The following is a 13682-nucleotide window of genomic DNA, read 5'->3' on the forward strand; positions in this document are numbered from 1 at the left end:
GGAATGATGATGATGACGATCAGTAGCATCAAGGTATTGTAATAAAAAGAGAAAATCAGTGGGAACAAGTTTAATAAAACTCAAAAAAGTCTATTTCCAAAAGGGTAAATCGTATGGTGAAATCTAGATCTGAATTTCTCCACGAACTTGCACTCCGTTCCTTTTTTTCATAAATCTTCGCATATATTCTACCTTTTGCGGAATGGATTCCCTTTAGAAAAAAAAAAATAGAACGCAGATGACATTCGGTTTTCACAGATGAGAAAAATACACGTGCAACGTAACTACAGTAGGAAGGAAATTCTACCATATATACATAGAAAAAAATTATATAAAAAGGTCAACGTTGATATGCCATCTGTCACATAATAGCTATCATCGAAGTTCAACCCTTGACGACATTTTTTTATGATGATGATGAAAAAGGTGATTACGATAAAAAAAAAAAGAAAAAGAAAAAGAAAAAAGAAAAAAAATCTATCTAAAACAAATCATCATATCATTTATACTCATTTTTATTATAGTCTATAGTTCATACTGTCGTGATGTTGATAGCATTACTATGTCTCTTTATATCCACAGTGGCAAGTGTGCCACTTTTTATCAGGGACAACCTTATGCCTTCCAATGATCCTTTTTACAATCCTTCAGCTGGGTTCGAAAAAGAAAAACCTGGCACTATTTTAAAATCTCGAATCTTGCCGTCTGATTCTATTGCTTCTTCTTCCTTTTCCAATCAAAAACTCAAAGCTGTTTATCAATTCCTTTATCGTACTACTGATGGTCTTGGTAATGCCACTGCTACTGTGACCACGCTTATGGTGCCCAACAATGCCGATCCTACTAAACTTGTATCTATTCAATTTCCTGAAGATTCTCCCTATATTAACTGTGCTCCCTCTTATACTCTTCAAAAGAATGCAAGTCAGAGTATTATTCCCAATGTGCAAGTCTTGATGATGGATACTCTTTTCGATCACGGTTACTATGTTTCCACGCCTGATTATGAAGGACCTAAGTCTATGTTTACTGTAGGTGCTATGGCAGGTCATGGTGTACTTGATTCCATTCGTGCTCTGTTAGCGAGTGGCAGTCAGACTCAATTACATCCTGATGCAGCTGTACAATTGTGGGGTTATTCTGGTGGTGCTCTTGCTACAGGATGGGCTGCTCAACTTCAACCTTCTTATGCTTCTGAACTTAAGATTATTGGTGCAGCTATGGGTGGTACTCCTGTGAATGTGAATGCGACAATCAATGCTGTCAATGGAGGTCCTTTTGCTGGTCTTATTCCTTCTGGTATTCTTGGTATGATGCATCAATATGATGACTTGACTGCTTACATCGATCAAATCCTTTTACCTGATAAAAAGAAAGAATTTTTGGACTCTCAAAACAAGTGTCTGAACGATCTCACAACTGAGTATGCTTTCAAAAACATTAACTCCTATTTCAATCGCTCGGATTATATGGCTGATCCTATCGCTACCAAGGTGATCATTGATAACTTGATGGGTAAGGTTGGTGCTCCCAAGATTCCTTTATTTATGTATCATGCCGTTCATGATGAAATCGTCCCTATGCAACCTGCATTTGATATGTACAACTCTTGGTGTTCTTCCGGCAACGCTGCCAGTATTCAATTCGTGAAGGACGAAATCTCAGAACATGTTACCTTGGCTATTACTGGTGCTGCTAACGCGATGAATTTTTTGATTGATCAATTCAACAACAAGACCGCTTCTGCTGGTTGTACATACAGAACGACTGCTACTTCAGCTTTGGATCCTGGTGCTGTTCCTATGTTTGGACAAATCATTTGGAATGCTTTGAACGCTCTTCTCGGACAAGCCGTTGGACCCAAAAACTCCACAGTGACAAAGTAGGATAACAGGGTGTTTATTTATTCTTGTGGATTGTATTTTTCTCCTTATTTACATAGCATTAATATTGTTGTTTGTGATATTAGTTTATTATTCTTTTAGTGTTGTTGTATTTATATATATATATAATAAACAGCTTATCTTCAGCCTGTCTCATAGTGTAATTAAAAAAAAAATACGCGTCATCCATTTGTTCAACAATTATCATTAACTCTTATCATCAACACCCATCTCTATATCATTCGTACATCATCATCCATCATCATCCATATGTTCAATCATCCATATATTCAATCATCTATATATTCAATCATCCATACGTTTAATCATCCATACATTTAATCATCCATACATTTAATTATCCATACATTTAATCATCCATACATTTAATCATCCATACATTTAACCATCCATACATTTAATCATCCATATATTTAATTATCCATACATTTAATCATCCATACATTTAATCATCCGTACATTCAATCATCCATACACTTAATCATCCATACATTTAATCATCCATATATTCAATCATCCATTCATTTAATCATCCATACATTCAATCATCCATACACTCAATCATTCGTACATTTAATCTTCCATCATCATCATCAGCTATCTTAGATCATATAGGGAGACATATTATAATGATAGCAGGCCAGTGAAAAAAAATTAGAGAATGACATTGATTCAAAAAGGGTTTGTACCATTGAAGGATGCTACTTCCGCGCCGGTGCACAAAAGAAAAACAAAGTTGATGGATGAATATCTGGAGTTCAATTGTTGCACATTTAGAGATACTCACTCCAATCGAATATTATATCTACAAACTAAAGTAATGATTTCTTTTTTATAGAATGATTAGCAGTTGAATGACTGAAGGAAAAAAAAAAAGACATTGAATAAACCTTTGTATTCATTTTCTAATCATCCACAATGTTGATGATAATTTTGGGGTGAGAATATAGTACTATTGTAGTACCATCATCATGATCTATTAGCGTCAAAAGAAACGAAATAAAAAAAAAATGTAACGGGTAAAATCTAGATTTTTTTTTTTGTTCATGAGGACCTCTCTTATTCAATATGGTTGTCATCATATGTTCAATGGAAGAATTAAAATAGGACACAATGTAACCTAGTTACTTGCATTATCCTGTTAAAAAAAAAAAAAAAAAAAGAAAAGAAAAGATCACATCAGTGGGAACGAGGCACAAGGTTAATAAAAGTCAATAACGTATCCTTCCAAAAGAAGGTAATATCCCATTGTCAAATCAATTTCTTGGTTACTCAAGATCTTATTTCTCCACAAATTATCTCTCCATTCTCTTAATTTTATTAGACGACTTTCACAAGCCAATTCTACCCCATTTAAAACAAATTCTCTTAAAAAAAAAAAAAAAAAGGCATATAATCAATGCTAACCTTTAACTTTTCCTTTCATGGGTTAGAGGGGAACTCCACGTGAAAACAACTGAGTGCGGCCAAGCAAACTATGTTTTGTTTGTGAAGATATATAAAAAGAGAAATCATCATGCATCATTTGTCACGTAATATCCATCTTCGTTTTGACAACGTTGCCTCTTTCTTTTTTTTTTTTTTAGCAAAGATGAAAAGGGTAAGTTTATAGGACGAGCTTAAAGAATAAAAGTAAACAATCATCTCATCCTATCTATTCATTTTTATTAAAGTCCATGGCTCATAGTGTCATGATATTGATGACATTATTATGTCTTTATGTATCTATGGTTTCTACTGCACCTCTTTGGCTCAGGGACGCCGTCTCACCAGCCAATGATCCTTTTTACATTCCATCAGCTGGGTTCGAAAATCAAAAACCTGGGACTATTCTAAAATCAAGAACCCTCTCAGGGAATTCTCTTGCTCTTCTTTCCGGTTTACCTCAAAATCTCAAAGCTGTTTATCAATTCCTTTATCGTACTACTGATGGTCTTGGTAATGCCACTGCTACTGTGACCACACTTATGGTTCCCAACAATGCCGATCCCACCAAGCTAGTTTCTTATCAAGTCGCTGAAGATGCTCCTTTCATTGATTGTGCACCTTCTTATGCTCTTCAAAAAGGAACAAGTCTTACTGGTGTTCTTCCCCAAGTTGAAATTTTATTAATGGATGCTCTTCTCGGTCGCGGTTACTATGTCAATACAGCTGATTATGAAGGACCCAAGTCTATGTTTACTGTAGGTGCTATGGCAGGTCATGGTGTACTTGATTCCATTCGTGCTGTGTTAGCGAGTGGTAATCAGACTCAATTACATTCTGATGCAACTGTACAAATGTGGGGTTATTCTGGTGGTGCTCTTGCTACAGGATGGGCTGCTCAACTTCAACCTTCTTATGCTTCTGAACTCAAGATTGTTGGTGCAGCTATGGGTGGTACTCCTGTGAATGTGAATGCGACATTGAATGCTATTAATGGAGGTCCTTTTGCTGGTCTTATTCCTGCTGGTATTCTTGGTCTATCCCATCAATATGATGATCTGGCCGCTTATATTAATCAAATTCTTTTACCTGATAAAAAACAAGAATTTTTGGATGCTCAAAACTCGTGCTTGGCACCTTTGATTCTCAAGTATGCTTTCAAGAACATCAATTCCTTTGTCAGTCGTCCGGATTTCATGGCTGATCCTATCGCCACCAAGGTAATCACTGATAATATCATGGGCAAGGTAGGTGCTCCCAAGATCCCTTTATTTATGTATCATGCCATCCATGATGAAGTCGTCCCTATGCAACCTGCATTTGATATGTACAACTCTTGGTGCTCTTCCAATAGTGCTACTAGTATTCAATTTGTGAAGGATGAACTATCAGAGCATGCTATTTTGGCCATCACTGGTGCTGCTAACGCGATGAATTTTTTGATTGATGGATTCAATAACAAGACTGCTCCTTCTGGTTGCTCGACTAGAACTACTGTGACATCTGCTTTAGATCCTGGTGCTATTCCTGTATTTGGACAATTGATTTGGGATGATTTGAAGGCTATTCTTGGACAACCCATTGGCCCCAACAATACCTTTTGAATCAGGTGACAAAACGTGGGATAATCCTCTTCTTCAGTGATTTTGATGGATGATATTTTTATTGTTATCTTTTACATATAGTTGTTATAGTTTTATATTAGTATTATTATTATTTATCATTTGTACTAATCTTTAATAAAAAAATTTTTTTCTATTATAACAGTCTGATCCATTTCAGTGAAGCTCCTTCTCCATGTGTACGAATTTTAATCTAACTTTATTCATACCGTTGATACCATCATCATTCATTTTCCACCAATATATCATCCATCAAAAATCATTATATTAAAGAAAATATCAAAATATGTTTACCATATAATCATCATCATAGCAATGAAACACAACATATTTTTAAAACAAAATCAGATGTACCAACAAGAAGTAGATACTGTATTTAATACATGATTGAAATTTTATTTTCAAACAAAATATAAGGTAGATACAAATTTTTCAATAGGATTTATCTTTTTTTTTTTTAATTTGTCAAATAAACTAAAAGGAATCTCACTGATTATCCAATCCAAATAATAATCTATATAAAAAGTAAATGTATTCTGAGTTGTAATTTGCATAACTTTCTTTTTTTAAAGTGTAAAAAGGGAATGTGTGCAAATCAATTGTGATACACACGAGTCATTTTTCTGGCCATCATTTTTGTAGTGAACTTCGATGATTTTTGGGTACACGTCTATAGCTTTGCAACAAATGTAATGCAAAAAATTGAGTTTTTGGATGATTTTTTGGCCACCATTGATTTGTACGCCTTTTTTCATTGAACGCCAAACAAGGTATGGACCACAACGAATGGGAGATGTACGGAATTTGAATTCTTGTGCAGAAAAAAAAAAAAAAAAAAAAACAAATACAATTCTGTGATGTCAAGCTAGAAGGTGCATACAAAAAAAAAAAATTTTCGCTTTTTTTTTTTTCTCCTTTTCCTCTTTCTATACCGAAGCTATTTCCTATCTTTTTTTTTTTTCTTTTCTTTTTTTTTTACCATTCTTTTATTCATTTTGTATTTTTATTTTAAATATCTGCTCAACTTGACTGTCATCAACTAGCTCTAGAACTAAGCTTCACTTTTTATTTTTATTTTGTTTAAACGCGTTCATCCATTATTTTCCTCTCTTTCTTTTTTTTTTTTTTTTTTTTTTTATTTTTTACTTTCTCTTTTATTATTTTGTATGATTTTATTCACTTTTTGAATGGCCAATCCTTCCTTCTCGTATGTACATCCTTGTGACTCTTCCTTTTCTTTCTCAAATAAAATGCTCAACGACGAACGGAACGACTCTGGTTTAAATGTAAGATTGATTAACAACTGTTTTGACTATATTAATAAATATTCCTATTTCTTTTTTTTTTTTTAGAACTTGAATACAGAAAACCAACAAGCTGCTAGGAATCAACCACATCACCTTCTTTTTAATGACTCTGTCGATCTTTATGAATATCAACCAATAGTTCCAAAAGACTCAATCGCAACCACAGATCGTTATTCTCCTTCCAAGTTTTCTCATACTTCTCGGTCCGTACCAAGCTCACGACGAAACTCAAACGAAAAAGATAACAATATGAAGCAAGCTACATTGGAATCTCTATTTAATTCTAAACTTCAAGTGGGAACTGTTGATCAAAAGTATGTCTTTTTTTCTTTCTTTCTTTTGTTGACTTTATATTCATCATCTTTTTTTTTTTTTTAACATAAATACGTATTTCTGTAGACTATCTTCTATACCCGATCCCAGCTTACTTTTTCATCACGATGTCCACTTTGATAAATCTACTCATCCTACTTCTTTGACAACCACTGATAGCAACCAAAGAACTAGGTCTCAACAACCTTCTACCCAAAGTGATATGACAAGTGCATATATATCCTCCACTGGTTCTACTTCGGAAACTATGATATCTTCGTTTGGATTTGAACAAGACAATTCAGGTAATTATTTATTTGGCTTTTTTCTTTATTTTACTAAAAAAAAAATCTTTCTTTTTTTTTTTCTCTCTTTGTTTATTCCAAGGCGTCAATCCTCTTTTTCAGCAGTCTCCTCATTTGTCCCAGAATCGGTCTGTGTACCAACATCAACCCTCTACTTTTGTCCCACCTGATGATTATGGTGATCTGGTATGTAAATTGATTTAATAAATAATATTTGATTTTTATTGACTTATAAATGTTATAGTTTTCTATGCAAAAAACACCAACACGCCACAACAAAAGTTTGGAATCCTTACGTAGCAAATCCTGGACTCAGTATCTTGACCATCCTACCACTAATGGAGCCTTCCTACATCGTGCTGTTACAAATGGAACCAATCCTATGGAATCTACATTTGAAGATTTTCAAAGAACTACAAGTAACCGAATGAATTATGCGCCAAATGCAACCACATCTTTTTACAATCCTCCTCGAAGATCATCATATGGTTGGCAAAACTCTGATTCGAATCGATATCAAGGTTTTTCTCCTGATCTGGCTGGTATCAAGTCACGTTTAACGGCATCACAATCTCACTCGGATCTGCGTGCAGCTAGCATCAATGATGGGAACCAAAATGTTGGGTCAGCGGCTGCCTCGTTTGGTTTTTACAATGGAACTTCCGATGTTTCTGCGATGAACGACATGATCTCAGCAACCAACAAGGATCAACCTCCTCTTTGTCAGCAATATCTTCAATATGGCTATTGTACACTTGGAGATCAATGTCATTACATTCATCCAGTTATATCATCCATGAACGATCCAACAACTTCCTCATCACCACGACTACAACAACATTCACCAACTTCTGGCTCTTTTCATACTTCTGCATCTGTTCATCCCGCTTTGTATTCTCCTTATCCTATGAATGCAATCTTCAATTCATCTGCCTCTATTTTCAACAATCAAAGTGTGACCAACCCAATCAATAGCGCAACTACTTTACCTATATTCCCTGTTGGTGCATCCTCTTCTGTCTATGGACGTGGTAATGGTATTTTACCTTTCCCTACAAACACTCCTCATCATCAAATATATAAACAACAACAAGAGCAACAAATACAGCAGCAGCAACAACAGCAACAGCAACAACAGCAGCAACAACAGCAACAGCAACAACAGCAACAACAGCAACAACAGCAGCAGCAGCAGCAGCAGCAGCAACAACAACAACAACAACAGGTTCGACGACCTTCAAGCGATCAAGATACTGCTCGATTCATGAATGCTAGTTTGGATGATTTCAAAGGTCATTTGTACGAATTAGCCAAGGATCAAAATGGATGTCGATTTTTACAACGAAAGATTGAAGATACTTCTCAGAATAACAATCAAGCCATCTTAGCGATTTACGAAGAAATACATGGGCATTTTGTGGAACTTATGACGAGTAAGATAAGAGAAACACTCATTGAAAATACAACTAATCATATTTTTTTTTCATTTTTATTTGTTTGTCATATGTTAGATTCGTTTGGAAACTACCTGTGTCAAAAATTATTGGAACGATGTGACAATGAACAACGAGATACAATAGTAGAAATCGTGGCACCTGATATAGTCAATATTTCTCTAAATATGCATGGGACTAGGGCAGTACAAAAATTGATTGAGTTTTTGTCAACTCCTGAACAGGTAAGCTATGATCAGTAGAAAGTCAAAACAAAAATTAATCATCATTTATTTTAACTTTTTAGATTCAAATGATTACTTCGGCTTTGAATCCTAGTGTTGTACCTCTGATCAAAGATTTGAATGGCAATCATGTCATTCAAAAATGTTTACATCGACTATCTGCTGAACACCGTCAATTCATCTATGATGCTGTTAGTAGTAAATGTGTTGAAGTTGCCACACACAAGCATGGATGTTGTGTATTACAAAGATGCATTGATTACGCATCTGATGCCCAAAAGGTATATATTAAAAAAAAAAGAGAAACATGAGAAAAAGACTAAAATTATATATATATATTATTAGGCACAATTGGTAGAAGAAATCACTCGTCATGCTCTTCCTTTGGTTCAAGATCCTTATGGAAACTATGTTGTACAATATGTTTTGGAACTTGGTGATGCACGATTCTCGGACGCATTGATCAGAAGATTTGTTGGACATACATGTTATCTTTCGGCTCAGAAATTTAGCTCTAATGTGATCGAAAAGGTAAAATTTTAAGAATGGATACATATTTAGTATTTTCCGATGATGCTTATTTTATTTTTATTTTTTTTATTTTTTTTTTTTAGTGCATTCGTGTTGCTTCTCCGGAAACGCGCAAATTACTGATCGCCGAGTTTATTGACCCTTCTGCTATGGAAAAACTACTAAGGGATTCCTTTGCCAATTATGTCATTCAAACATCTTTGGATTATGCTGAACCAGATCAACGTGCTGAAGTAAACAAACTAAAAAAAAAAAAAATGACAAAGGTATACTAATGCATCCATTATTATAGTTGGTAGATTGTATTCGTCCTTTATTAGCTTCTGTTCGTAGTACTCCATATGGGAAGCGGATTCATGGAAAGATATTTCGCGAACAACATCGTTCAACACAACAACAACAGCTTCCTCAGCAAATTCAATTACAAAATCGTCAACAACAATCTTCACTGAATCGACGTCCCACAACTGGATGATGTGGAAATGCATTGTAGGAATATTGGATTGAAATTATATATGTGTGTGTATCTGTGTGTTTGTATGTATGTATGTATCATTCCTTTTGATCAAAAAAAAAAAGTCACTAGCTAGCTTGTATATTCCTTTCTCTCACTTTTTTTTTTTCTCCCTTGATTTTTTTTCCCTCCCATTCACCTTTTTTTTTTTTTTTTTTTGTTATTATTATTTTTATTTTTACTATTATTTTCTTTTTACTTGTAGTACATTATTTCCCCCCCTTCCTAGTTGTTTTTGGATTCTCTTTTTTTTTTTTCTCACTTACCCTTTGTATTTTTTTTTCTTTTTTCGATCTTCATGTGTACCATTTTTTTTTTTCTAAATAAATAAATATATATAAAAAAAATACATTTTATAATGAATGACTATGGTGATTCTCATTACATGTCATGTTGATCTCTTTGGTGAAGATGATGATAGAAATGACTGATTATTTCATTTCCTGGATATGACTCTTTCTTGGAGATGATTTTAAACGAGTTGATCAAATAAATATCATATTTTGAGAGCCACATTTCTCTTTTGTGCCTGAAAATAACCTAAAAATTGGCGGGAAGATCTATCCAGTTGTACAATAGAAAGCATTTCATATATTTTTCTTTTTATTGATGCTGTCAAAGCGAAATGTAAAAAAAAAAGTAAAAATAAAATACAAAAGAAGAAGAAAAAAAGTGTACAAGGCATATGTAGAAAAAAAAAAGGTAAAAGTATTCAAAAAAAAAAAAATAATCTAATCTGCAAATAAAAGTTGGGTATGATTGATGATGTATTCTATAGTAGCATTCTTGTAGCTCATGTCCACTAGATCCCTGGAAGCATCCTTGTCCCGTAGTAAGGTTGGACCAAATACCATGGCAAGGTTTTTTGTTGTCATCAAGTTGGTTTCGCTTTGTTTTCGAACACTACATATAGAAACAGGGTCAACATGATGGATAAAATACGTTTTTTTTTTTTTTTTTTTTTTTTTTTTTTTTTTTTTTTTTTTTTTTTTTTTTTTACTTACTTGTTCAAATGGTTCATCAGTAATTTCATGGTATCATAGTTGGCTTTAGGAAGTTGAGAAATCAATTCGATGAATTTATCATTTTTGTTATCACCAGAAGGCATACCTATCATCAAAAAAAAAAAAAATCAATACATATTATTATTATTTTTTTTAAGGATGAACTTACGAACAGCCTCCATAAAATGATCATAAAGTTGATAGGTTAATAAAGGATCAGGTAATTCACGGAAATATTGTTTGAGAACACTTGTCACGGCACAAATATCATTGATTTCATCTTCATCCTTCAAATCCAAAGGTTCATTGCTTTCAAAGGCCAATTGAATGGCTCGCATCTGAGCTGCTCCTCCTGATTTTCGATATATCCCTTCATAATCCATACCTCGTGCTTCCACAGCTTCAATACATTGTTCTACCAATAATGGAATGTCACGTTCTTCAATTGCCACTCGACATACAAGACTAGTACCAAACATACTGACTATAAATAGATATATATTTTTTAGGAAGAAGAAAAAAAGAATGAATACAACTTTTTGATTTTCCTTTTTTTTTCCTTTTTTTTTTTTTTTTTACCTGGTTTTGAACTTTCAGAATCAGTAGGACTACTAACCAATTCTAAACTACTTGAAGTAGCATAACATAAAGAAGGAAGATGTGATATACATTTCATATGACTAATAGATCCACAACCTTGACATCGATATTCTGTAGCACCCCAAATCTTTTCTCCACAACCCATACATTTGACGGGTCGTAAAAAGGAAGTTGGTATAAAAGAATGAGAGCCAGGACTAACTGTACCATCACATGACTGTTTCGATCCTTTCCTTTTCATATCACTAAGCATGTTGACAGATGAAGATGTGTTGAGATTGTAGAGACTATGATTTTCATGAGCACCATAAAGTGCATGAGCCGCATCATTATCCTTTTTGTTAAGATGATTGGCACTTCCATTACTGAATCCATAACTAGTGATCTTGTTAAATACATTGGTCTTGGGTTTCTTCATCTTGAACATCTTGGATGATCCTTCTTTGCTATTACTGCTGTCCCGAGAAGTCATTCTTTGCATCATAATACTTGTTTCACTACTTTTCCGTTGCATGGAAACAGGTGAGCTGGCGAGTAATTCAGTAGAAGGTGAAGGTGAGGGAGCATGGTGAATAAACGATGTGCCGGCCATGATCGCTGCTGCTTCTCGTTCACGTTCAGTCATACGTCGTGATAAATCATTATTCATGGAGGATAATTCGGCATTCTTTGTGTTGAGTATCACCATTTCATGAATCACTTCATCTCGAGTCTTGTTCAATTCCTGAGTTTCCATCTTGAGTGCATCGCGTTCTGATATTAATGATCGGATCTGTTCTTGCAAAGCCAATTGATGTTGTTCCAAAACGGAGCTAAAATCAAATGAAAAAAATAAAAAAAAAATTTAAAGTTTAGTATCACCATTGTGCCTCCACAAATAAGAAGTTTTTGCTTTTTTTTTTTTTTTATACCTTTCAAGACCAGCTTGAGCCTCTTGGACTTTTTGATCAATTTGAGATGCCAAGGTATCCCTATATTCTTTAAGTTTATTGCAAGATTGTTCCAATTCCACCTTCATCCCTGCCAATCGATCAATTTCTTTTTCAACTACTGATGATGTTCCATCTTTGACTGTTGTATTTGATAATGATAATGAAGATGATGAGGATGATTGTTGTTCTGCCAATTGTTGTCGTAATTGTAATATAGTATATTCATGTTGTTGTCTTGTTAACATTTCCTTTGCAAATTCTTCTTTGGCTTTTGTAAATTCATCCAATGCCTTTTGACTAGCAGACTATTACATATATATATATATAAAAAAAAAGATGTAAATATAGAAAATAGATACAAAAGTATTTATCACGAGATGATTCGTTACTATTCTTGGAAGCAATCGATTGATTGGTTTTTTTTTTTTTTTACCTTTAATTTTTCAAAATTGGATTCAGTAGATATTAAAAGTTCAGTGGTTGCTTTCAATTTTTGTCGTAAATGATCAATGTTGTCAGTAGATATAATAGTGTCGTTGTTACTTGTTGTAGACTCAGGAAGATGTTCTAAAGAAGATTTCAATAAATCAGAAGCACGATTGAGTTTATTGGTACCAATGTTGCCAGGTGAAGGAAGAGGTTTTGTTGTTGTTGTTGTAGTGGATAAGTTGACACCAAGAGATTTAGTTAAATTGGCAAGTTCAGTTGAATCATCGTCAAAGAAAGAAAGGTTAAGAGAAGGAATATCAGGTAAAGCTAATTCTAATGGTTTTATCATACGACTTGGTGGTCGAGTATTATAAGAAGCACCACCAGATATTGATCTTTTTGAAGTAGAAGATTCTGAAATGGAAGTTGAAAGAGATCCTGTACCCAAAACATTGGAAAGTTTCATATTGGAAGAAGTGGGTGACAATGAAGAAGAGGAGGAGGAGGAGGAGGAGGAGAAGGAAGAAGAGGAAGAACAAGTGTGAAAAGAATTACTTCGAGGGCGACCGCCAATTTCATCCATTTGAGTAGGTTGTCGGAGGTGTGAATTTTGTACGACCTGAATTGTAAATGGGAGATAAATTTTAGCGCGATATGTATGAAATAATATATTACCTCTTTGTTAGTTGATGAAGGAATACTTGGTAAAGGACGATCTACAAATGATTTTTTCATTTTGGTTGCTTTATGACATATTGTACAATAGATTCCCTATATATAGATACTTATTTTTTTAATATACACAAATTATATATAAATAGTTTTTAACTTTACTTTGCTAGTTTGAGTATAAATTAGATCATCCATTCTTTTATTACAGGAGATGCAACGGAAACAAGCGGCATGGTATGATTCATTACCTATTGATGATGATAAAATGAATATATTAATATTTTTACCCCCCTGTGTAATCTTTTATTATTATTATATATATAAAAAAAAAAACTGCGCTAGTACTATACCAGTAATGATTGCCTCTTCTCCAATACTGAGACCACATTTATTACAAATATAAGAACAATCTTCACAAACAGGTCGACCATCTGTTAATAATAATAA

The 13682-nt window shown here is 33.8% G+C and overlaps 4 protein-coding genes across 4 annotated transcripts; 3 read left to right on the forward strand and 1 right to left on the reverse strand.

The window, feature by feature from the left end:
• Positions 1-408: 408 nt before the first annotated feature.
• On the forward strand, positions 409-2049 carry BX664DRAFT_387058 (extracellular lipase; the record flags this gene model as incomplete). Its single annotated transcript, XM_051549362.1, has 2 exons — positions 409-426; positions 525-2049. 2 exons carry the CDS (start codon positions 409-411, stop codon positions 1884-1886), a joined length of 1380 nt encoding a protein of 459 aa, XP_051399344.1. The 3' UTR covers positions 1887-2049.
• A 1371-nt stretch (positions 2050-3420) lies between these two features.
• BX664DRAFT_360192 (secretory lipase family protein) lies at positions 3421-5095 on the forward strand (the record flags this gene model as incomplete). The annotated part of the gene is made up of 3 exons (XM_051548142.1): positions 3421-3436; positions 3491-3504; positions 3578-5095. The coding sequence occupies 3 exons, from the start codon at positions 3421-3423 to the stop codon at positions 4931-4933; spliced, it is 1386 nt and encodes a 461-aa protein (XP_051399345.1). The 3' UTR covers positions 4934-5095.
• A 2939-nt stretch (positions 5096-8034) lies between these two features.
• BX664DRAFT_282802 (armadillo-type protein) lies at positions 8035-9737 on the forward strand. Its single transcript, XM_051541577.1, has 6 exons — positions 8035-8308; positions 8387-8553; positions 8616-8834; positions 8899-9084; positions 9168-9317; positions 9377-9737. Exons 1-6 carry the CDS (start codon positions 8140-8142, stop codon positions 9557-9559), a joined length of 1074 nt encoding a protein of 357 aa, XP_051399346.1. The 5' UTR covers positions 8035-8139; the 3' UTR covers positions 9560-9737.
• A 460-nt stretch (positions 9738-10197) lies between these two features.
• On the reverse strand, positions 10198-13141 carry BX664DRAFT_336509 (uncharacterized protein). The gene is made up of 6 exons (XM_051546092.1): positions 12568-13141; positions 12114-12439; positions 11182-12014; positions 10772-11086; positions 10603-10708; positions 10198-10501 (listed from the first exon to the last, which is right to left on the reverse strand). Exons 1-6 carry the CDS (start codon positions 13027-13029, stop codon positions 10330-10332), a joined length of 2214 nt encoding a protein of 737 aa, XP_051399347.1. The 5' UTR covers positions 13030-13141; the 3' UTR covers positions 10198-10329.
• Positions 13142-13682: the final 541 nt, after the last annotated feature.

The sequence above is a fragment of the Halteromyces radiatus genome (genome assembly GCF_025201355.1).
Source record: "Halteromyces radiatus strain CBS 162.75 chromosome Unknown BX664scaffold_5, whole genome shotgun sequence".
Classification (NCBI taxonomy): Eukaryota; Fungi; Mucoromycota; class Mucoromycetes; order Mucorales; family Cunninghamellaceae; genus Halteromyces; species Halteromyces radiatus.